This window comes from Suncus etruscus, chromosome 9 (assembly GCF_024139225.1).
Source record: "Suncus etruscus isolate mSunEtr1 chromosome 9, mSunEtr1.pri.cur, whole genome shotgun sequence".
Lineage (NCBI taxonomy): Eukaryota > Metazoa > Chordata > Mammalia > Eulipotyphla > Soricidae > Suncus > Suncus etruscus.
In genome coordinates, this window is record NC_064856.1 from 108,401,052 (window position 1) to 108,422,403 (window position 21,352).

At 57.1% G+C, this 21,352-nt stretch overlaps 1 protein-coding gene across 1 annotated transcript; it reads left to right on the forward strand.

Moving 5' to 3' along the window:
- The first annotated feature begins 637 nt into the window (after nt 1–637).
- On the forward strand, nt 638–20,436 carry CCDC88B (coiled-coil domain containing 88B). Its single transcript, XM_049780870.1, has 27 exons — nt 638–697; nt 874–1,022; nt 1,154–1,265; nt 1,340–1,409; nt 1,486–1,544; nt 1,745–1,828; nt 1,913–2,056; nt 2,270–2,424; nt 2,575–2,656; nt 3,014–3,172; nt 4,027–4,173; nt 4,406–4,514; nt 4,599–4,738; nt 4,811–5,839; nt 10,579–10,706; nt 10,793–10,910; nt 11,832–11,924; nt 12,004–12,144; nt 13,231–13,487; nt 14,047–14,190; nt 14,335–14,521; nt 14,616–14,761; nt 14,879–14,977; nt 15,171–15,337; nt 15,757–15,963; nt 16,084–16,152; nt 20,008–20,436. Exons 1-27 carry the CDS (start codon nt 638–640, stop codon nt 20,061–20,063), a joined length of 4,311 nt encoding a protein of 1,436 aa, XP_049636827.1. The 3' UTR covers nt 20,064–20,436.
- The last annotated feature ends 916 nt before the right edge of the window (nt 20,437–21,352 follow it).

The window sequence follows — 21,352 nt, forward strand, 5'->3', positions numbered from 1 at the left end:
ACTTGGGTCTGTCCTGGGTTGGCCACATGCAAGGCAAACGCCCTACTGCTGTGCTATCGCTCTGGCTCCATGGGCTATTCTTTTGTGGGGTCTCTTGGGGACCCCTTTCCTTGGCCCCTGCCCTGGCTTATGATCTTCCCAAACAGCATGTAGAGTGCGGCAGAAGGTGGGTGGACCTGGGGGTGGGGAACTCACCCTGATACAGCTGGCTTTCTGAGTGTTGAGGGAAGACCTTAAAAGTCAGAGTAAATTTGGGAAATATTTTCAGGAAACAAGCTGAACACCTGAGAAGGTGCTGGGGTGCCTCACTCTGTCCCAACTCACCCAGAGAGGCCCAGAGTCCCTTCAAGGGGTGCTGCTAGGGTCTAGGCTGAGCTCACCATCTGTGGTTCTAAAGGAGGGCTGAAGGGTGTGAACCCTGATATGGTAGCACAGCCGCCCTGTTCCTGGAGGTGCTAGGACAATGTGGGGTGCAGGGGTGGCTGAGGCCGCTTGGGTGCACAGGCCTGCCCCAGCCGGAAGTAGGAAGCTACTCAGGGTGTCTGTGGCCTGACCGGGATCCCCCTCTCTGGGGACTTCCTCTTCCTCTAAGGCAGGTGTAGCTGCCGCTGCGGGACCAACACCCTGACCCCCCACGATGAGTGGGGACAAGGGGCCCCGACTCAGGGACTTTCTGAAAGGGAGCCTGGCCAGATGGGTGAGGGATGAGGGATCCAGGCCTTTTGTGTGGGGGGAGTAGGGGAGGCTGGTAGAGAGTGAGGCCCTTGGGGGACTTGGGGGGAATGGGGTGGGCTCCAATGTGGGCCAGAAGCATGAGGGAATTGAGGTGGGACCCCCTGCCACTGACCCCCTGACTCTGTTCTGCTCCCATAGGCCCTGGGACTGGCCTGTCTTGTGGGGGAGGCAGAGGAACCGGAGGAGCGAGATGGGGAAGAAGAAGAAGGGGAGGGACGCCCTGGCTGGGAGAAAAGCTTCTTTCGCCTCAGTGATGGGGCGCTGCTCCTTCGGGTGCTGGGCATCATGTAAGGGGGTGATCAGGGCCCGGGTGGGGATTTGTGCCAGGGAGGGCATCCCTGCCCCCCCACTGGTAGGAGGAGCCCAAGAGGAGGGGGTCCTTGGTGGTCGCACCCACCCAGCACCTCTGTAATTCCAGTGCCCCCAGTTCCCGCGGGAGACCTCCTGGGGTCAGGGACCATGAAGACCCCATTGCCTGGCGGGTGCGCAACCTCAGTCACCTGTGGGGACGTCTGCGGGACTTCTACCAGGTGAGGGGTGCAGGGAGAGGGCATGGAGATCCTCATGGTGGGCGCCCCACATCTTACAGCCTGTTCTATACCAGGAGGAGCTGCAACTGCTGGTCCTGCGGCCTCCCCCAGATCTCCAGAACCTGGGGTTCGACCCCTTCTCAGGTGCTCTTTTCTCCCACCCCTTCTTGTTCCTCCCCCTCCCCCTGCACCCCATAATCTTTGTGGCTGTGTCTTGCAGAGGAGGCAATGGAGACACTGGAAGGTGTCCTACGGCTGCTTCTGGGGGCTGCAGTGCAGGTGAGCCAGTGAGGGGGGAGGTTTCTGTACCCCTATCTGCCCTCCACACCTCTGTCCCCCTGTTCCCTCCTGTCCGTCCCCATCCACCCTCCTATCCTCCTGTCATCCCTCCTATCTCCACCCTGGCCTAGTTCACCCTTCTGCCCCCCCCACTTCCCTCCTGTGCCCCTGCCCACCCTCCCACCCCCATCTGCCTGCAGTGTGAGCACCGGGAACTCTTCATCAGACACATCCAGGGCCTCAGTTTGGAGGTGCAGAGTGAGCTGGCAGCTGCCATCCAGGAGGTACAGGTGGGCTGATGGCCTGGGGGACACCCTGTCCCCATTTATGCCCTGAGCTGTTTCCCCTGCCGCCCTCACCCTTACTAGGTGACCCAGCCCGGAACTGGGGAGGTGCTGGCGCTTGCTGGGCCAGAACCCGGGGAGCTGGCAGCCCCGGAGCTGGAGCTGCTGTCCCGGAGTCTGATGGGGACGTTGCTGAGGCTGGCAAGAGAGCGTGACCTGGGCGCTCAGGTAGGGGTGCAGCACCCCCTAAGCAGATGGAGGAATGGGCTCAGACTTATAGGAAGAGGAGGGTTGGGGTCTAGGTGTGCGCTGGGGGGCAGAAAGGGGGAGTCGGGGGCTCAGAGGGCTGCCAAATACAGATTCATCATGTAGATGGTTGAGGGTAGATGTGGGGGCTTTGGGATGGGTTACCCCTGACCCCTGACCTTTGCCCTCTGACAGAGGCTTGCAGAACTGCTGCTGGAGCACAAAGAGCGTGAATCAGCCCTCTTATTGCCAGAGGTTCCTGCTAGGACTCCCCCAGAAGGCCCCTCACACCATCTGGCCCTGCAGCTGGCCAACACCAAGGCCCAGCTCCGACGCTTGAGGCAGGAGCTGTGAGTTACCCCAGCAGGATTGGGGGCAAGGTTGGGGAAGGGGCCTGGCAGGGTGGAGGGGTTCAGCCTCTAAGGGCACTTAAGGGGGATCCATGCTTGGGAAGAGCTGGGGCTGCAGGACCCCAGAACCTCCAGCATCCTTTCCTCCAGGGAGGAAAAGGCAGAGGTGCTGCTGGACTCCCAGGCAGAGGTGCAGGGCTTGGAGGCCGAAATCCGCAAGCTCCGCCAAGAGGTAGGGCGTTTGCCTTGCATGCAGAAGGACGGGGGTTCGAATCCCGGCATCCCATAGGGTTCCCTGAGCTTGGCAGGAGCGATTTCTGAGCGTAGAGCCAGGAGGAACCCCTGAGTGCTTCCAGGTGGGACCCCTCAAGACAAAAATAAATAATAATAATAAAACAAGTATAAATAATAACAAAATCAGTATAAATAAAAATAACCATAATTATTACCGATCATGAATAAATATTGATCGTAATTAATGATTACAAATAATAATAAAATAATACCGAATAAAAGAGGTGCGCCCAGAAGCTCCCGCCTTCCCCCGGCCTCCCCCAGCTGTCCCCCTAATGATCACTGTCTGCCCCAGGCCCAGGCCCTGTCGGGGCAGGCCAAGCGGGCCGAGCTGTACCGCGAGGAGGCCGAGGCGCTGCGGGAGCGGGCCGGCCGCCTGCCCCGCCTGCAGGACGAGCTGCGACGCTGCCGCGAGCGGCTGCAGGCGGCTGAGTCCTACAAGGGCCGCCTGGAGGTGGGTGAGCTGCGCGGGGCGGGTCCAGGGGCGGGGCCAAGAGGGTGGGGCGGGTCTGATTGGCCGCTCTGGGGGCGGGACCTGTAGAAGGTGTGGCCTGTGTGGTTTGTCTGAGCCTATCGGGGCGGGGCCCGGAGGAGACTCGACCAATGGCGGATAGTGGGCGTGGCCCTAACGAGGGGGCGGGGTTTTTCAGAGGTGTGGCCTATGACATAAGAGATGAGGTTTATGGGCGGGGCATGTAGGGGACGGGGCTGGGGCGGCCCCAGAGAGCTTTTGACAGTGTCAAACTTTGAGGGAGGGGCCGAAGAGATAGCATAAAAGTGGGACGTTTGCCTTGCATGCAGAAGGACGGTGGTTCGAATCCCGGCATCCCGTATGGTCCCCGAGCCTGCCAGGAGTGATTTGAGCATAGAGCCAGGGGTAACCCCTGAGCGCTGCCTGGTGTGACCCAAAAAACCAAACCAAAACAAAAAATACCAAAAACTTTGAGGGAGCAGTCTTCCTTGTCAGAAGTGGGTGAGGAGGATCAGAGCTATAGAACAGCAGGGATGGAGTTTGCTTTGCGTGCAATCAGCCCAGAATTGATCACCCCCTCATCCCTGAGCCCATTAAGAATAGTCCCTGAGGAACTTTCCCTTTGAGAGGGGACAGTTGGAGGGGAAAGTGGCTATTTGGATATTGACAGCACCTTTAGGGCCTGACAACCCAAGCTGACATATATGTCTCCCATCATGCACTTGGTGTTCCCCCCACACTCCCGCAGGCCCAAGTTCCCTGCTCCATCTAGGGCTATGGGGTTCACCAGATGGGCAGGGAAGCAGCGGGCCCCTCTATTGCCCACAACCCCCCAGGAAGAGCAGCTGCTGTCAGAGGCATTGGAGGCCTCCAAGGTCCTGCTGGAGGAGCAGCTGGAGGCGACAAGGGAGCGCGCATCAAGACTGCACGAAACCCAGCGTGAGAACCTGCTGCTGCGAACGAGGCTGGGGGAGGCCCAGGCGGTGAGACCCCTGTGCCCCCCAACATTGCTCAGCGCCTCCTGTCTCTCTAGTACCACACACACACACACACACACACACACACACACACACACACACACACACACGGGTGGCATGATCCCTATGAGCACTGCATGGAGACCTCAGATGACTTTACTGCAAACTCTCCTGCTCCAGGCTGGGGTTTAGGGTTGGGGGGCTTGCTTTTGTGACCCCCCCACACCTCACCCCCCAGGAGCTGGACTCTCTGAGGCACCAGGTGGATCAGCTGGCCGAGGAGAATGTGGAGCTGGAGCTGGAGCTTCAGCGGAGCCTGGAGCTGCCTCCCAACTCTCCTGGGGAAGGTGAACAGGGTGCAGGAGAAGGGTTGGCGGGGATGTGGGGGGCCAAGATGGGGAAGGATCCTAAGTCTATCCTGCTCTCCCCAGCACCTCCTCTGGTTGTGGCACCCTCCCTTCACGATGAAGTGAGGGAGGCCGAGGGGAGCCGCTTGAGATCACTGGAACTGGAAAATCAGCAGCTCCGAGGCCTGTTGCGGACGCTGCATGGACAGTCTGGGGTCCCCCTGGTGAGTCTTGCCCCCCTCAATCGATGCTCCTTGGGGCATGCTTGGCCTTAACCACCTTCTCGTGTCCCTCAGCACCCGCTGCTGACAGACTCAGAGGAGCCGGGGCTGGACACTGAACCCAAGACCTGCCTCCCTTCAGACCCCAATTCCCAGGACTCGGGGATCCCCGTGGAGGAAGGAACCCAGGCTTCAGACTTGGCTGCCCCAGCATTGGACTCTGCCCTTGAGGGGTTCACCAAGTGCCCCCCAGCATCCCAATCAGACCCGCCCAAGCTGGAGAAGCCCCTCCAGGTGCCCACGCTGGTACCCCAGGACCCAGTTATGTCAGCACCCCATGAGCCAGGACCACTGAAAGAGACACAGGAGTCCCTAGATCAAGCCAGCACTGGGGACCCCCCGCAGACCCTTGCTTCTAGGGTGCCCCATCAGGGTCCAGAGATCCAAGTTCAGACCCCACTGTCTCCAGAAAGAGAAACTGGGGAGTCAGGGCCCAGAGATCCAGAGCAGGACCCACACAAGGTGCAAGAGCCCACGCTAGAGGAGGACATCAGGGACCCCAACCCCATGGTACCCGAACACAAGCCAGAAGGGGATCCCCAGGCACAGGCCTTGGAGGAGCCAGTCCCAAGGGAGATCCTGGCCGGTGGAGACTCTGAGCAGGAGCTGGAGGCCCTCCGGGAGGAGGTGGCCCATCTTCGGAATGAGGCTGAAACCCTGCGAGCTGCACTGGAGACCCAGGCCCGGAGGCTGGAGGCCCGGGGTGCGGAGGCTGCCCGCCTGTTAGAGGAGCTGGTGGAGGCCCAGAGGCTGGAGGCCGAGGCCCACCGGGAGGCCGAGACCCAGGCCCGGGAGCTGGGCCGGCTGCGGGAAGCGGTGGAGGCTGCTGGCCGGGAGCAGGAGGCCGCCTCTCGGGAGCGGGAGGCCTTGGCCGAGGTGCTGGCTGCTGCAGGCCGAGAGAGGAGGCAGTGGGAGCGAGAGGGGCCGAAGCTCAGGGCCCGGGCCCAGGAGGCTGAGGAGCGGCTGCAGTCGCTGGAAAAGGAGGCCGCCCGGCATCTGGAGGAGGCTGCGAGGGAACGGAGGGAGAAACAGACGGTCAGCGAGGTAGGTGGGGCTCTTTGTGCAGGGCAGAACTTGGGGTACCAGGCCTGTGCAAAGGAATTGGTGGCCTCAGCCTCTGGGGCTCAGATCAAGGCCTTTCAAGGAAGGCCAGACACACTGGCCAGCCCCCTCTATCATCACTTGACCCATTCTTCTCTCCCATGCCTTTTTTTTAATAAACATTTTTGGGGGGTTTTGGGTCACACCCGGCAACGCTCAGGGGTTACTCCTGGCTCTAGGCTCAGAAATCGCTCCTGGCAGGCTCGGGGAACCATATGGGATGCCGGGATTCAAACCACCGATCTTCTACATACAAGGCAAACGCCTTACCTCCATGCTATCTCTTCGGTCCCTCTCCTATGCCTCTTGCTACAATGTTGGGGTGCACTTCTTTTTTTGGGGGGGCTCACACCTGGAACTGCTCAGGGATTACTCTTGGTTCTGAGCTCAGAAATTGCTCGGGGGACCATATGAGATGCTGGGGATCGAATCTGGGTCTGTCCCTGGTCGTCCGGGTACAAGGCAAACGCCCTATTGCTATGCTATTGCTCTGGCCCCTGAGGCACACTTCTTTTTTTTTTATTATTTCTTTTTTATTTTTATTTCTTTTTATTTATTTATTTATTTTTTATTTTTGGGTCACACCCGGCGGTGCTCAGGGGTTACTCCTGGCTGTCTGCTCAGAAATAGCTCCTGGCAGGCACGGGGGACCATATGGGACACCGGGATTCGAACCAACCACCTTTGGTCCTGGATCGGCTGCTTGCAAGGCAAACGCTGCTGTGCTATCTTTCCGGGCCCGAGGCACACTTCTTTTTTTTTTTTTTTCTTTTTCTTTTTTTTTTTTTGGGCCACATCCATTTGATGCACAGGGGTTACTCCTGGCTATGCACTCAGAAATCGCCCCTGGCTTGGGGGGACCATATGGGACACCGGGGGATCGAACCGCCGTCCGTCCTATGCTAGCGCTTGCAAGGCAGACACCTTACCTCTAGCGCCACCTTCCGGGCCCGAGGCACACTTCTTAATGTTCTCAGTGGGGCTTGGGGAAGATCAGGGAGAAATAATGTGAAGGGGTCAGAGCTATAGTACAACAGAGAGGGTGCTTGCTTGCCTTTTACGTGGCCAACCCGGGTTCGATCTCTGGCATTCCATATGGTCTCCCGAGCACCATCAGGAGTGGTCCTTGAGTGCAGAGCCAGGAGTAAGTAACTTCTGAGCATTGCTAAGTGTGCCCCACACACATCTGGAAAGGCTCTGAGGAATGATCTCAGGTCTCTTGGATCGGAAGGGGGTGTTGTTCTGAGGGGACAGTGTAGGAGTCTTGAAATCTGCTCAGGGGTCGGGTGGGGGAAGACAGACATGCTCCATGCTGGAAAGGGGCCCTGCGGGAGGTGGGTTTGGTCTCCTTGGTCCACAGGAGACGCTGGACCTGGTAAGGCTGCTGGTAACACTGGGGAAGGGTGTGGGGAGAGATGGTCTAGAAGCCCCACTTTTGGATTTGTTGTTTTGGGGCCACACCTGGCAATGCTTAGAACCATCTTGTGGCTCTACACTCAGGAATTATTTTTGTCATGGCTGGGAGGACCATATAAAATAGCAGGGATCAAACATGGGCTGGCCACTTGCAAGGCAAGATCTCTACCCACTGTGTTATTGCCCTGCCCCCTAGAAGCCCTCTTTTTTTTGGAGGGGGGGAGAGATTGATCCTGGTAGTGCCCAGGGTACCATGCAGTGCTGAAGATCAAACCTGCATACACAGCTATGCTCTTGTCCCATGGGAATCTCTTTCTTTAATCACTGATGTTGTATTAAATATTAATTATAAAGTCCTTAGTGGTGCATAATTTTTTTTATTGTAAGGATTTATTCAAGGGCCCGGAGAGATAGCACAGCGGCGTTTGCCTTGCCCAGAGAGATAGCACAGCGGCGTTTGCCTTGCAAGCAGCCGATCCAGGACCTAAGGTGGTCGGTTCGAATCCCAGTGTCCCATATGGTTCCCCCGTGCCTGCCAGGAGCTATTTCTGAGCAGACAGCCAGGAGTAACCCTTGAGCATCGCCAGGTGTGGCCCAAAAACCAAAAAAAAAAAAAAAAAAGATTTTATTCAAGAGACAAAATTGACTAACATATTGAGGTAAACTGACATAACATAATATAGTAACTAACATAATTAATATAATATAATAATACATGTAAGTTAAAGAACATTTCTGAATAAAATACAATTTTTTTATCATAATGACTTACATATCTTTCACAGTAGTATTTTAGGTACATATTAACATTGAATCGGGAGAATATCCATCACCACCAGTGTTGTCCTCCCTTCATCCCTGTTCCCAAGCATATATCCCTTTCTCCCTCCTTTATCCCCCAGAATGCTAGTGTAACTAAAAGCATATATTTATATATATATATTTATTTTTTGGTTTTTGGGCCACACCCGGCGGTGCTCAGGGGTTACTCCTGGCAGGCACGGGGGACCATATGGTACACCAGGATTCGAACCAACCACCTTTGATCCTGGATTGGCTCTCTCTGGGCCCAAAAAGCATATATGTTAACACTAATATAAACCTTTTTTTTTTTTTTTTTTTTTTTTGCAGTTCCAGATATTTTTACTAGTGGTTTCTTAAAGGTTTAGAGTCACAGGAGCACTGTATAAACAATGTTAGAGTGGCAATTATCGTTTGCATGGGCCCACCAAAGAATGGGGGACATGGAAAGGAAAAACTTTGGCCTAAATACAAGGAGACCCTACCCCTGAAGTTTCCTGGCATAAGACCATTTCTAGGCTCCAGGCAAAAGTGGTGCATAATTTAATACAACAACTGAAGCATATTTTTTTTCTTTTTTGAATTTTGGGCCACACCCAGCAGACACTCAAGGGTTACTCCTGGCTCTGCACTCAGAAATCGCTTCTAGCAGGCTCGGGGGACCATATGAGATACTGGGGATCAAATTTGGGTCCCTCCAGGGCTAGCTGCATGCAAGGCAAATGCCCTACTGCTGTGTAAACGCTCTGGCCCTGAAGCATATTTTTGGGAGGGATGGATTGAGTCACACCCAATGGCTCTCAGGACTTTATGCTCAGGGCTCACTCCTGGTGATGCTCAGGGGTGATGAATCTGGGTGTGCATGCTAATTGAATCACATGCTGTACTATTGCTCCAGTTCCTCTGAAGCATGTTTTGGGGGAGCATCTGTTTGGTGATCTGTTGTACCCAAGGTCACACAGTTAGGGGTGGAGTTAGGACTGAATGGTGGGAGTCCAGGACACTAGCAGGGGCTGTCTGGAAGGCTTCTTGGAGGAGGGAACGATGGCAAGGAGTGTGATTTGTGTGTGTGGGGTGGGAGATTGGGGTGAAGGAGGCTTATAGGGGGGCTTATTCTGTGGGTTCCATGGGGCAGGCTTGGGAAGGTGGCATGACTGTTCTCTTGAGCACCACAGAGAGCAGAGACGTGTCAGGGAGTTAAAGGGCCGTGAGATCAGGGAAGAGCCTTCTGACCAGTGATGAATGTGGTCAGGAAATGGAATCTCCCCTGGACCAGGCCTTTGGGGTACACAGAGAAGAAAACACTTGCTAGGAGGGCCCTGATGCAGGCTAGGGAGATGAGGGGGAGGTGGACCCACGCTGGGCAGAACCAACCTGGGGGTGCAAGAATTAAGGGTCAGACCATGAGATTGAACCTGGGGATCCAGTGCTCTATTGAAAGGGACTGAGCTAGGCTGTCAGGGATCCTCGGGTGTCTTGCCCTGCTTGAGCAGCTGTGTGGCTTGGGGCAAGTTACTTAACCTCTCTGAGTCTCAGTTTTCTCACTTGTAACTGTCATTGGAACATTCTGATCACAGGCTCCTGAAAGAAGCTCAAGCTCAAGCTTGGGGTACTCAGCTGGCATTCAGGAGAGGGAATGCCAGCAGGTGGACAGTGAAAGTGAGGCCAGGGCTGGCCAGCTGGAAGAGGGGGGCCCCAGAAGGTGGGGAGGAGGCTGAGCACTGAGGGGAATTTTTAGAGACTTCCTGATTGGAGCAGTTTTTGCTTCTCTGAGTGTGGCATGGGAGGGGAACATGGGCCGGGTCCCCTGGATTGGCAGAGGGCAGGCCAAGCTATCACCTGCCAGTCCATAGACCTTGTAGTTTCCCATTGAGAGTCAGGGGCTATGGGTATCCCTGAGAGCAGCTGGGCTGCCTTGGCATTCCTAGGAAGACCAGCACAAAAGTTGAGGGCAATGGTTTCTGCAGCAGGATCTGGTGAGTGGATCAGACTGTGAGGGACTCCCCCCCCCCCCGCACCTCAGAATGGTTTGGCCTCCCTCTGGGGGGCCACCAGCCTCCTGCCCACTTCCGCAATGGTCTGGCCCAACTGTCACAGGAGGCCAGGCCCTTCTCCAGCCAGTAGCCCCCCCATCTGTGGTTAGGCCTGGCCTATACACCCCCTCCTGTCCTCTCTGACTGCACCTTCCACCCCTCCCTGCTGCTCTCCCATGGGCCGCTTGGCCTGTGTGTACGATGGGCACCCAGCTGCCCCTGGGCACACGAGAAACTATGGGCTCAGAGAGGTGAAGACTAGCATGGTGGAGACGTCCCTTACAGTCACCCCTCCACCTCTCCATCTCTTTAAGAACCCCAGGAAACTTTGCACCCATTTTTCAGACAGCAGCTCCCTCCCCTGACTCTCTGGCCCCCAGGATGAGGGGGGCGGGCCTCCCATGGGCACTGAGCCCATTTTGCCCACTGCAGGAGCTGGAGAAGGCCATGCTGCGGGGCCAGGAGCTAGGTGCCCGGCTGGAGCGGCTGCAGGACGAGCTGAAACAGGCGACGCTGGAGCGCCAGGAATTTCTGCAACAGCAAGCAAGCCAACATCAGAGGTGGGTGGGGAGTCCCCCAGGGGTCCAGAGGGGGCAGACTGAGGACTCGAAGGAGTCTTGGTGCCAACCAAGGCTTCTCCTGGCAGGTACCAGGGCCTAGAACAGAGGTTGCAAGCTGAACTGCAGGCAGCAGCAACTAGCAAAGAGGAGGCGCTCCGGGAGCTGAAGGACCGGGCCCTGCAGCTGGAGGAGGAACTGTTTCAGGTGAGGCCCTGCAGCAGGGCACTTGGAGTGGGCGATGGAGTTTATTGGGGGACAGGATAGCCTTATACAGGGCGGCCATGCCGAGGACCTCACAGTGTGCCTGGGGAAGAGTCTAGAAAACAGGTGCTCCTAAATCTGGTTCTCCAAAGCCCACGAGAAGCGTCGGGGGTTGGTGGATGAGTTTGAGGAATGGGTGTTGGTGGGGAGCATGGAAGGCTGGAAACCCAGAAGTTAGGTGGCTCTTTGGGGCTGGAATGATAGCACAGCAGGAGGGCGTTTGTTTACCTTGCATGTAAGGCCAATCTGGTTTTGATCCCTGGTATCCTATAGGACCCCCCAAGCCTGCTGGTAGTGATTTTTTTTGTTTTGTTTTTGGTTTTTGGGTCACAGCCGGCAGCGCTCAGGGGGTTACTCCTGGCTCTATGCTCAGAAATCGCCCCTGGCAGGCATGGGGGACCATATGGGATGCTGGGATTCGAACCACCGTCCTTCTGCATGCAAGGCAAAAACCTTACCTCCATGCTATCTCTCCGGTCCCTGGTAGTGATTTCTGAGCACAGAGCTAGGAGTAACCCCTAAATGCTGCCAGGTGTGGCCCCAAACCTTCCCCCCTACCCCTACCCCCAGAGTTAGGTAGCTCCACTGCATAGGTGAGAGTTGTGGAGAGAACAGCGTCAGGGAGGAGCCAAAATGATAGTACCTGGGTCAGATCCATGGCGTCCCATATGGTCCCCCCAAGTCAGGAGCAATTTCTCAGTGCAGAGCCAGGAGTAACCCGAGTATCATCGAGTGTGGCCCCAAAACAAAAGCAAAACAAAAATTCGTCAGGGAGGTGATGGAGCAGATGGACAGTGCTGCCCCGGGCAAGTGTCCACTAGTCTCTGTCCCTGGGTGCCCCCAAGTATGTCACTCTCTTTGTAGTTGCGCCAGAACTCTACGGGGCTGCGGCCCGAGGATGCCACTGGGAGGATCCTGGATGTCCAGAATGGGCGGCTCATCGAAGTGGAGCGCAGTGTGAGCGAGGGTTGGTGGGGATCCCCCCACTCACCCACCCCTGCCGGGCTGGCTGACTGCTCCTCCTCTCCTGGGGCAGAATGCCACGCTGGTGGCCGAGAAGATGGCTCTGCAAGGGCAGCTGCAGCGTCTGGAGGGGCAGCTGGGGAGCTTGCAGGGCCGGGCTCAGGACCTGCTGCTGCAGAGCCAGAGGGCCCAGGAGCACAGCAGCCGCCTGCAGGTAGGTGCTCCCGCCAAGCCCCGCCCCGTTCGTGGCCCCGCCCATAAACCAGCGCACCCACACAAGGCCACGCCCACACCAAACCACGCCCCAAAACTCCACCCACAATCATGCTGCTTAGCAGATCTCACCCGCAGAAGACTCCGCCCATATTCAAATCACGCCCACATTGACCACGCCTCCACATGCATGACACGCCCCTCATTCTCACCTAGGCTCCGCCCCACCGTTGCTGGGCCTCACTCCTCCTTTGCCTGTCCGGCTCAGATCGGCTGCCATGATCCCTTCTTCCCCAGTTCCCAGCCAACAGTCTCTGCCTTTTCATAGTCACCTGGATTGATGCCCCCTGACCCCAGAACCCAGTTTACTCCCCTTTTCTTTTTTTTTTTTTTTTTGGTTTTTGGGCCACACCCGGCGGTGCTCAGGGGTTACTCCTGGCTGTCTGCTCAGAAATAGCTCCTTGCAGGCACTGGGGACCATATGGGACACCGTGATTCGAACCAACCACCTTTGGTTCTGGATCGGCTGCTTGCAAGGCAAATACCGCTGTGCTATCTCTCCAGGCCCGTTTACTGCCCTTTTCACCTCTTTCCACTCAATGCACCTTTTCCCTGAACTCTGCTTCTGGTCCCCACTGCTGGCCTGTTTCTTGCCACCTTTGGCCCTGTCCTGCATTGACACTCTTAGCTCCCCTGTTTCTTTTATTCTTTTTTGTTTTTGGTTTTTCGGTCACACCCAGCAGCGCTCAGGGGTTACTCCTGACTCCACGCTCAGAAATCGCTCCTGGCAGGCTCGGGGGACCATATGGGATGCCGGGATTCGAATCATCGACCTTCTGCACGCAAGGCAAATGCCTTAGCTCCATGCTATCTCCCCGGCCCCTTCCCTGTTTCTTACCTCCAACTTAATCCCATCTGACCCGCCTCCTGTTGTCCCTTGTCTGTCCCCTTGTCTCCCCCAGCACCTCATTCTTGCCAGCTCCCTGCTTTCTGCTATGTCCTCTGTCACTGGTGTACAGTCCCCTCTCGGGACAGGGCCATTTTGCCCCCTCACTGTCCCTCCCTGCCTCCTCCTCCTCTGCTCTAGGCTGAGAAGAATGCCCTGGAGACGCAGGGCCAGGAGCTGCATCGGAAGCTGGGGATGCTGGAGGAAGAGGTGCGGGCAGCACGGCAGGCCCAGGAGGAGACGCGCGGGCAGCAGCAGGCCCTGCTGCAGGATCACGAGGCGCTGGTGCAGCTGCAGCGGCGCCAGGAGGCCGAGCTTGAGGGGCTGCTGATCCGCCACCGGGACCTCAAGGCCAACATGCGGGCTCTGGAGCTGGCCCACCGGGAGCTGCAGGGCCGGTGAGCCTGGCACCCCAGGGGATAGCACAACCCACTGGGGGAGAGTCTGACTTCTGCAAACACAGACCCTGAACTGCTGGGTGCATTCCTGGGTGCATACCCATGCTTTATTTGAGGGTGGGGTGGGGATGGGCCATGCTTGGCGGTACTCAGGACTGCTCCCAATGATGCTGGGAGGACATGGATGCTGGGGATCAAATCCACGCTGCCCTCAGCAAAATCTGAGCTCCAGTCCCTTGAGCTATCTCCCTGGCCCTGGCCCATACTTTGTGCCCACATTTGCCTGTCCTGGGTTGTGTGTGTGTGTGTGTGTGTGTGTGTGTGTGTGTGTGTGCTGCAGTATCCCACTCAGACTCTGCCTGAGGCCTGCACATAAGACAAGCAGAGCCCAGCTTTGGGGTTCTGTAATTTTCCTGTCACCGCTGGGAAATTTTATGTCACTACTGAGGAACCCACACCCGGCCGTGCTCGAGCAGGAGGTGGGCAGTCAGGGTCCAGCCGGGCTTGCACCCCCGACCTGTGGCCCCTTTTCAACTCTCTGGGCTTCTTGTCCACCCAGCCACGAGCAGCTACAGGCCCAGAAGGCCAGCGTGGAGAGCCAAGAGATGGCCCTGCTGACGGAGCGGGAGCGTCTGGTGAAGGATGGCCGTCGGCAGCGGGGCCTGGAGGAAGAGCTGCGGAGGCTGCAAAGTGAGCATGACAGGTAGGACTGGGGGGGACCTCCCTGACCTTCCTCTACATTCCCATCTGTGAAATGGACTCAATGGTGCCAGGCGCTGTATGAAGAGGAGTGGGTGGTTGGATGGGGCCTCCAATGCCGCGCTGGACCCACCCACCCCCTTTGCAGAGCCCAGACCCTGCTGGCCGAGGTGTCCAGGGAACGTGGGGAGCTGCAGGGCGAGCGCGGGGAGCTGCGGGGCCGCCTGGCCAGGCTGGAGCTGGAGCGAGCACAGCTGGAGGCGCAGAGCCAGCGGCTGCGGGAGTCCAACCAACAGCTGGACCTGAGCGCCTGCCGGCTGACCACGCAGTGCGAGGTGCGAGGTGCACCCACCGGTTGGGGGGCTCGGGAGGTGTGTCCCCCACGCCCCGTCACAGCCCGTGCCATCCTGCCCTGCTCCCTGGAGGCAGCTGCTGACCGAGCTGCGCAGCGCCCAAGAGGAGGAAAATCGGCAGCTGCTGGCCGAGGTGCAGGCCCTGAGCCGGGAGAACCGTGCGCTCCTGGAACGCAGCCTGGAGAGCCGGGACCACTTGCACCGAGAGCAGCGCGAGTATCTGTGAGCACTGGGGACATGGCCTGGGGGACACAGGCGAGCCCCATCTCGGCCATTGGGAGCAGCAGGTGGGGGTGCTCAAACCCTCATGCCCCCTTCCTCCCACCCACCCACCTCCAGGGACCAGCTCAATGCCCTGCGCCGCGAGAAGCAAAAGCTGGTGGAGAAAATCATGGACCAGTACCGCGTGCTGGAGCCTGGGCCCCTGCCCAGGATCAAGTGAGGGGCCCCCCTGGCACCCCGATTCCCGGGCCGGGCCGGGCTGGGACCTTGTCCGGCTGGCTCTGCCCACCCTGAGCCCCAGGCCCCAGCTCAGGCCTCTCTGTGTCCCCTTCCTCCTGACCCCCACGGGGCCCTCAGCCCCTCCTTCCTCCCTGGCTCTTTCTACCCTCTTGTGCCCTCTTGCCCCCAGGAAGGGCAGCTGGCTGGCAGACAAGGTGAAGAGGCTGATGCGGCCCAGGCGGGAGGGGGGCCCCCATGGGGGACCGCGCCCGTGGGCCGATGGGGCTGGAAGCACCGAGAGCCTGGGGGCCCCCTCAGAGGCGGAACTCTCCGTGGGCAGGGAGGCAGATGGGACAGGTGGGTCTGGGGCTCAGCCACCAGGATGGTCCTGCACCCCCATTCCTGTCCTCTACTCCTCATGTCTGCTGACTCGGCTGTGCCCCCAAATGCTCTCCCTTCCTCACTGCAGCTTTCCCCTCCGCCCCTCTGCTCACCCCCATGCTTACAGTGGCTCTTAGCTGGCACGTCCCTTAGCCCTGCTGTGCAAGGACTTGGTGACAGTGAGCGGGCATTTGACAGCAGACAAGAGCCCTAGAGAGTGTGTGGGTGGCAGAGACAGGGGAGCCAGCCTCCAGGAGCCCCCTATTTTCTGTTGTCCCCTGAACTGCCACTGCCTTTCTGTGCCCTGCCAGCTCTACTCCCCAGCCCCGCCACGCCACCCTGCTCCCCCTCTGCCCCGCCTGGCTCTGACCCCCTCACCCCGATGCCTTTGGCAGGGTCCCCCTCCCCGGCCCCCATGCGCCGTGCCCAGAGCTCACTCTGCCTGCGGGATGAGACTCTGGCAGGCGGGCAGCGGCGGAAGCTCAGCTCCAGGTTCCCGGTGGGGCGCAGCTCCGAGTCATTCAGCGCAGGGGACACCCCAAGACAGAGATTCCGACAGCGCAGACCGGGGCCCCTGGGGTCACCCAGTCCCCACAGCAAAGGTGAGGGATGGGGCTTCCTGCCTCATGTGAGGTTCCCTTGCTCCTTGTGGGTCTGTCAACTGCTAGGGGAAGGCCTCCTACATCTAGAATCTGACCTCCTTGCCCCTTGTCTGCCCCTAGGAGCTGGCACGGGATGGGCTTGCTCTGTGGAAACCCTGGCGGAGCACGAAGCCGATGCCGACCGAGAGGGTGAGTGGTGTGGGGGCATAGAGGCAGCGCTGTCTGTGCCTGGCGTCTCCACTTAGCTCGGGTATAGGGAAGTAGGTGACTGTTGTGAGGATGGTGTGGGGGGCTCCATGCAGTACAACATTGGGGCAGCTACAGAAAGTGTGTGTGTGCGTGGCTGGAATGACAGCACAGTGAGGAGGGTGTTTGCCTTGCACATGGCCAACCCGGGTTTGATCCCCAGCATCCCACATGGCCCCCTGAGCATGCAGGAGTAATTTCTGAGTGCAGAGCCAGGAGTAACCCCTGAGCACCACTGTGTGTGGCTCAAAACCAAAAACGGGGCTGGAGGGATAGCATGGAGGGAGGGCATTTGCCTTGCATGCAGAAGGACAGTGGTTCGAATTCCGGCATCACCTATGGTCCCCCCGCGCCTGCCAGGACCGATATCTGAGCGTAGATCCAGGAGTAACCCCTGAGCATTGCCGGTGTGACCCAAAAACCAAAAAAAATAAAAAATAAAAAAATAATAAAATAACTAAATAAAAAACAAACCACAAACAAAAATACCCTTCTGTGGCTGGAGAGATAATACAGTGAATGAGTAGCACCCCTGTCTTGCACATTGGCAACATGGGTTCCATTCCATCCAGGGCATCCCACATGGCCCCTTAGGCCCCACCAGGAGTGATCCTTGAGCTCAGAACCAGGAGTAACCCCTAAGCACCACTGTGTGGGGGCCAAAAGCCTAAAAAGAGTGTGTGTGCAGTGGGTCATACCAGTCTTGCTTTTGTTTTTGGGTCACAACCAGTGATGTTCAGGGCTTCCTTGTAGTTCTGCACTCAGGGATCTCTCCTGGTGGAGCTGGGAGAACCATATGGGATGCTGGAGATTGAACCTGGGCTGCTCTTGTGTAAAGCAAGAGCTGTCCCTCCTGGACTCTATATAATATACCCGCTATATTGCTCTGGCCCCTGTTTTGCTTTGTTTTCTTTTTCTTTTTCTTTTTTTTTGGTTCTTGGATCAGAGCTCAGGGGCTCCTCCAGGCTCTATGTTCAGAAATCACCCCTGGCAGGCACAGGGGACCATATGGGATGCCGGGATTCGAACCACCGTCCTTCTGCATGCAAGGCAACACCTTACCTCCATGCAATCTCTCCAGTCCATACTTTGTTTTCTTGTTTTGGGAACCACCGTTGATAGCACTCAGAGTTTACTCCTGGCTCTGGGCTCCAAGGATCACTCGGGAGGCTCAGGAAACCATATGGGGTGCCAGGGACTGAAGCCTGGTTTGCCATGAGCAAGGCAGATGCCTTACCTGCTATCTCTATGGTCACATTAGCGCCAGTGACACTGTCCTTAGCCTAGTGGGCTTGACACAAGATCAGGGAATGGGGTCTCACGTGGGGAGTCCAGAGTAGGGGCCCAGCCATTCTACAATTGAAGCCAAAGTTTGACTCCCCCCAGGGGCAGACCCCGGTACAACAGCCCAATCCTGTGTGGCTCAAGTCATTCCTTCCCCTTTTTGGTGAGGGGTTGGGTCATATTCAGAGGTCCTGGCTCAGAGCTCAGGAGTACAATGTGGTACCAGGAATGAAATCTGGGCTTCCTACCTGCAAATCAGCACTGTTTTTTATTATTTATTTATTTTTTGGTTTTGGGGTCACACCTGGCAGCTCTCAGGGGTTACGCGTGGCTCTATGCTCAGAAATCACTCCTGGGCCTGGAGAGATAGCATGGAGGTAAGGCGTTTGCCTTGCATGCAGAAGGATGGTGGTTCAAATCCTGGCATCCCATATGGTCCCCTGAGCCTGCCAGGAGCAATTTTTTTTTTTTTTTTGGTTTTTGGGCCACACCCTGTGACGCTCAGGGGTTACTCCTGGCTATGCGCTCAGAAGTTGCTCCTGGCTTCTTGGGGGACCATATGGGACGCCGGGGGATCGAACTGCGGTCCGTCCTAGGCTAGCGCAGGCAAGGCAGGCACCTTAGCTCCAGCGCCACCGCCCGGCCCCCAGGAGCAATTTTTGAATGTAGAGCCAGGAGTAACCCCTGAGCACTGCTGGGTGTGACCCATAAACCAAAAAAGGAAGAAAAAAAAAAAAAAGAAATCACTCCTGACAGGCTCAGGGGACCATATGGGATGCAGGGATTCGAACCACTGTCCTGCATGCAAGGCAAACGCCCTATCTTCATGCTATCTCTCTGGTCCATATATTTAATTTTTTTGAGGGGCCACATCCAGTAGTGCTTAGGACTGACTCTTGCCTAGCTGACTCCTGGTGGGCTAGGGGAACCATATGGGATGCTGGAGATCAAGGGAGGTGCCTTACCTACTGTCCTATTTCTTCAGCCCCCTGGTTTGATTTTTTTTTTCTTTTTATTATTTTGGTTTTTGTGTCAGACCTGACAGCATTTAGGTGTTTCTCTCCTGGCTCTGTGCTCAGATATTACTCCTGAAAGGCTTGGTGGAATGCCAGGGATCGAACCTGGGTCAGCTGTGTCAAAGCAAATTCCCTCCTTGCTGTGCTACTGCTCTGGCCAGCATAGTTTGATTTTCTTTCTTTTCTTTTTATCTTTTCTTTATTTTTTTTTTGGGGGGGGGAGGGAGCCACACCTGGTGATGCTTCTGGCTATGCGCTCAGAAATCACTCCTGGCTTGGGAGACCATATGGGACGCCAGGGAATCGAACTGCAATCCGTCCTAGGCTAGTGCATGCAAGGCTAGTTTTTTAAAACTTTAAAAACTAATTTTTTTGGCCACACCCATTTGATGCTCAGGAGTTACTCCTGGCTAAGCGCTCCGAAATTGCCCCTGGCTTGGGGGGACCATATGGGACGCCGGGGGATCAAACCGTGGTCCTTCCTTGGCTAGCGCTTGCAAGGCAGACACCTTACCTCTAGTGCCACCTCACCGGCCCCTAAAAACTAGTTTTTTTGTTTTGTTTTTTTTGTTTTGTTTTGTTTTTTTGGGTCATACCCGGCGGTGCTCAGGGGTTACTCCTGGCTGTCTGCTCAGAAATAGCTTCTGGCAGGCACGGGAGACCATATGGACACTGGGATTCAAACCAACCACCTTTGGTCCTAGATCGGCTGCTTGCAAGGCAAACACCGCTGTGCTATCTCTCTGGGCCCCTAAAAACTAATTTTTTAAAAATTTATTGATTGGTTGGTTTGAGCCACACCCGGCGGTGCTCAGGGTCACTCCTGGTTTCTGCACTCAGAAATCATCCCTGGCAGGCTTGGGAATATATGGGATGCTGGGAATTGAACTGGGACCTTTCTGGGTTGGCCACATGCAAGGCAAAGGCCCTACCACTATGCTATCTCTCTGGCCCCATAGTTTGATTTTCGTTTTTTTTTTTTTTTTTTTTTTTTGTTTTTTGGGCCACACCCGGCGATGCTCAGGGGTTACTCCTGGCTGTCTGCTCAGAAATAGCTCCTGGCAGGCACGGGGGACCATATGGGACACCGGGATTCGAACCAACCACCTTTGGTCCTGGATCGGCTGCTTGCAAGGCAAACGCCGCTGTGCTATCTCTCCGGGCCCAGTTTGATTTTCATGTAGGGGTACTTGGGGGTGTTTCTGCTTACCCTCTGCTCTGCAGGAGCCTGTGGGGGAGGGGACCATACTCCTGTGTGAAGGGGATCTGGGGATAGAGATGAGGGCTTCTGGGAGAGGACAGCTTTAGTGGGGTGCTCAGAAAGGACCTCGAGAGATGAGAAGTTGGGGAGTGCGTTTCTGGGTATTTGGGGACACAGGTAATTGTAAAAAGACCAGTGTTGGGTGGATGAGGTGATTATGGGTCAGGGAGGAGGACCTCTCCCCAGATTCTGAAACACTGACACCCCGAGAGTGGCCTAAGCCGGCCTTTCCCACAGGCCTCGAGGTGCAGGAACCGGAGAAGCGCCATCTCGACTCATCCCTCAGCCAGTGACACTTCATGGTCTGGGGCCGTGACACTGCCATCCTCTCGCCGCTGCAGCCTCCCTGGGGGGCCCCGGCAGCCCAGAAACTGGGGGAGCCAAGAGCCTTGGAGCGAATCCATGGACTGGGATAACTGCTCGGGGCCTACTGCACAGCGGAGCTGGGCTCACTCAGCCAACAGCAGGCAGAGCGGCCCCCCACAGGCAGTGCCTTGTCGGGGCGCCGGTTATTCGGTGCCCCCCTCCCACAGGAGGCCATCTTTGAGGGACGTCCCAGAGCCCCCTCCCCGGTTCTGCCGGGGACCTCTGGGCTCCGGCACCTGGGCTCATCATTGACCTGTATTGGCCGTGGGGGGCCTGAGAATAAAATTGGACAACACCTGACTCCTTCCCACCTGTTGCTGGCCCCTCCGTTTCCTCCTGCCCTTTGGGATCTTCCACCATGTGGGTTGGGGGGGACGGCCACTGGCTTTCTTGCCTGCAAAGGGCTTTGTGCTAGGACAGGGGCTTGTTTGGATTTGGAAGGGATCCCTTGGGGAGGGACAGAGTTTGGGCCTAGTCTCTGATATGGGATGGGGAGCTCACCCCATTCTTCATCCCTTCTCTACCTCTGCCCCCCCATCTTCTCCTTCACAACACTGAGCCCTCCCTCCCTAGGGAGTGGTCAACTTGTGTCAGGCCCTGTCATCGGTGGTCACAGGAGGTGGGAAGGAGCTGGGGTCTCCCATCAGCCTTCGGGGTGCCGCCCAGGAAGGGGACAATTACTCTGGGCGGCACCCAAGGACATGAGTCAGAGCTCTGGGGCGGCCCAGGTTGGGTGCGGCTGCTGCTCGGGGCTCAGGTGAGGAGGCCCCACAGGGGGGCCGAGCTGGGAGGTGCCCACTCAGCCTGACTCACTAGCCTGTGCAGCCCCTCAGTGCCTGCAGAGCCTGAGCCTCAGGTCCCCTCACCCCCAGTCTTCAGTGCTCCTACAGGCTTCCCCAATTTCGGTCAGCTCCAATATCCCATCAAGTGGCTCCTAGGCTCTGCTAGTTCCCGGTCGGATCAGGGTGCCCTGAGGATTGTACCCAACAAAGGGGGTGCGGTTGGCTAGGAAGGGATGGCCCAGAACAGAACCGTGGTGGTAACAGGACCCTATTCCCAAGTGAAGGCTCCCCATCCTGAGTGGGACGACCCCAGAGATGGGACTTGGTTTCCACTTATTTCTCCTATAGGGGAACGTCCACTGAGTGCGGGGATTTGGAATGGGGGGAACGCAACCTTCCTTAGCTTTGCACCTGGGGGTGGTGGCATCCAGTGG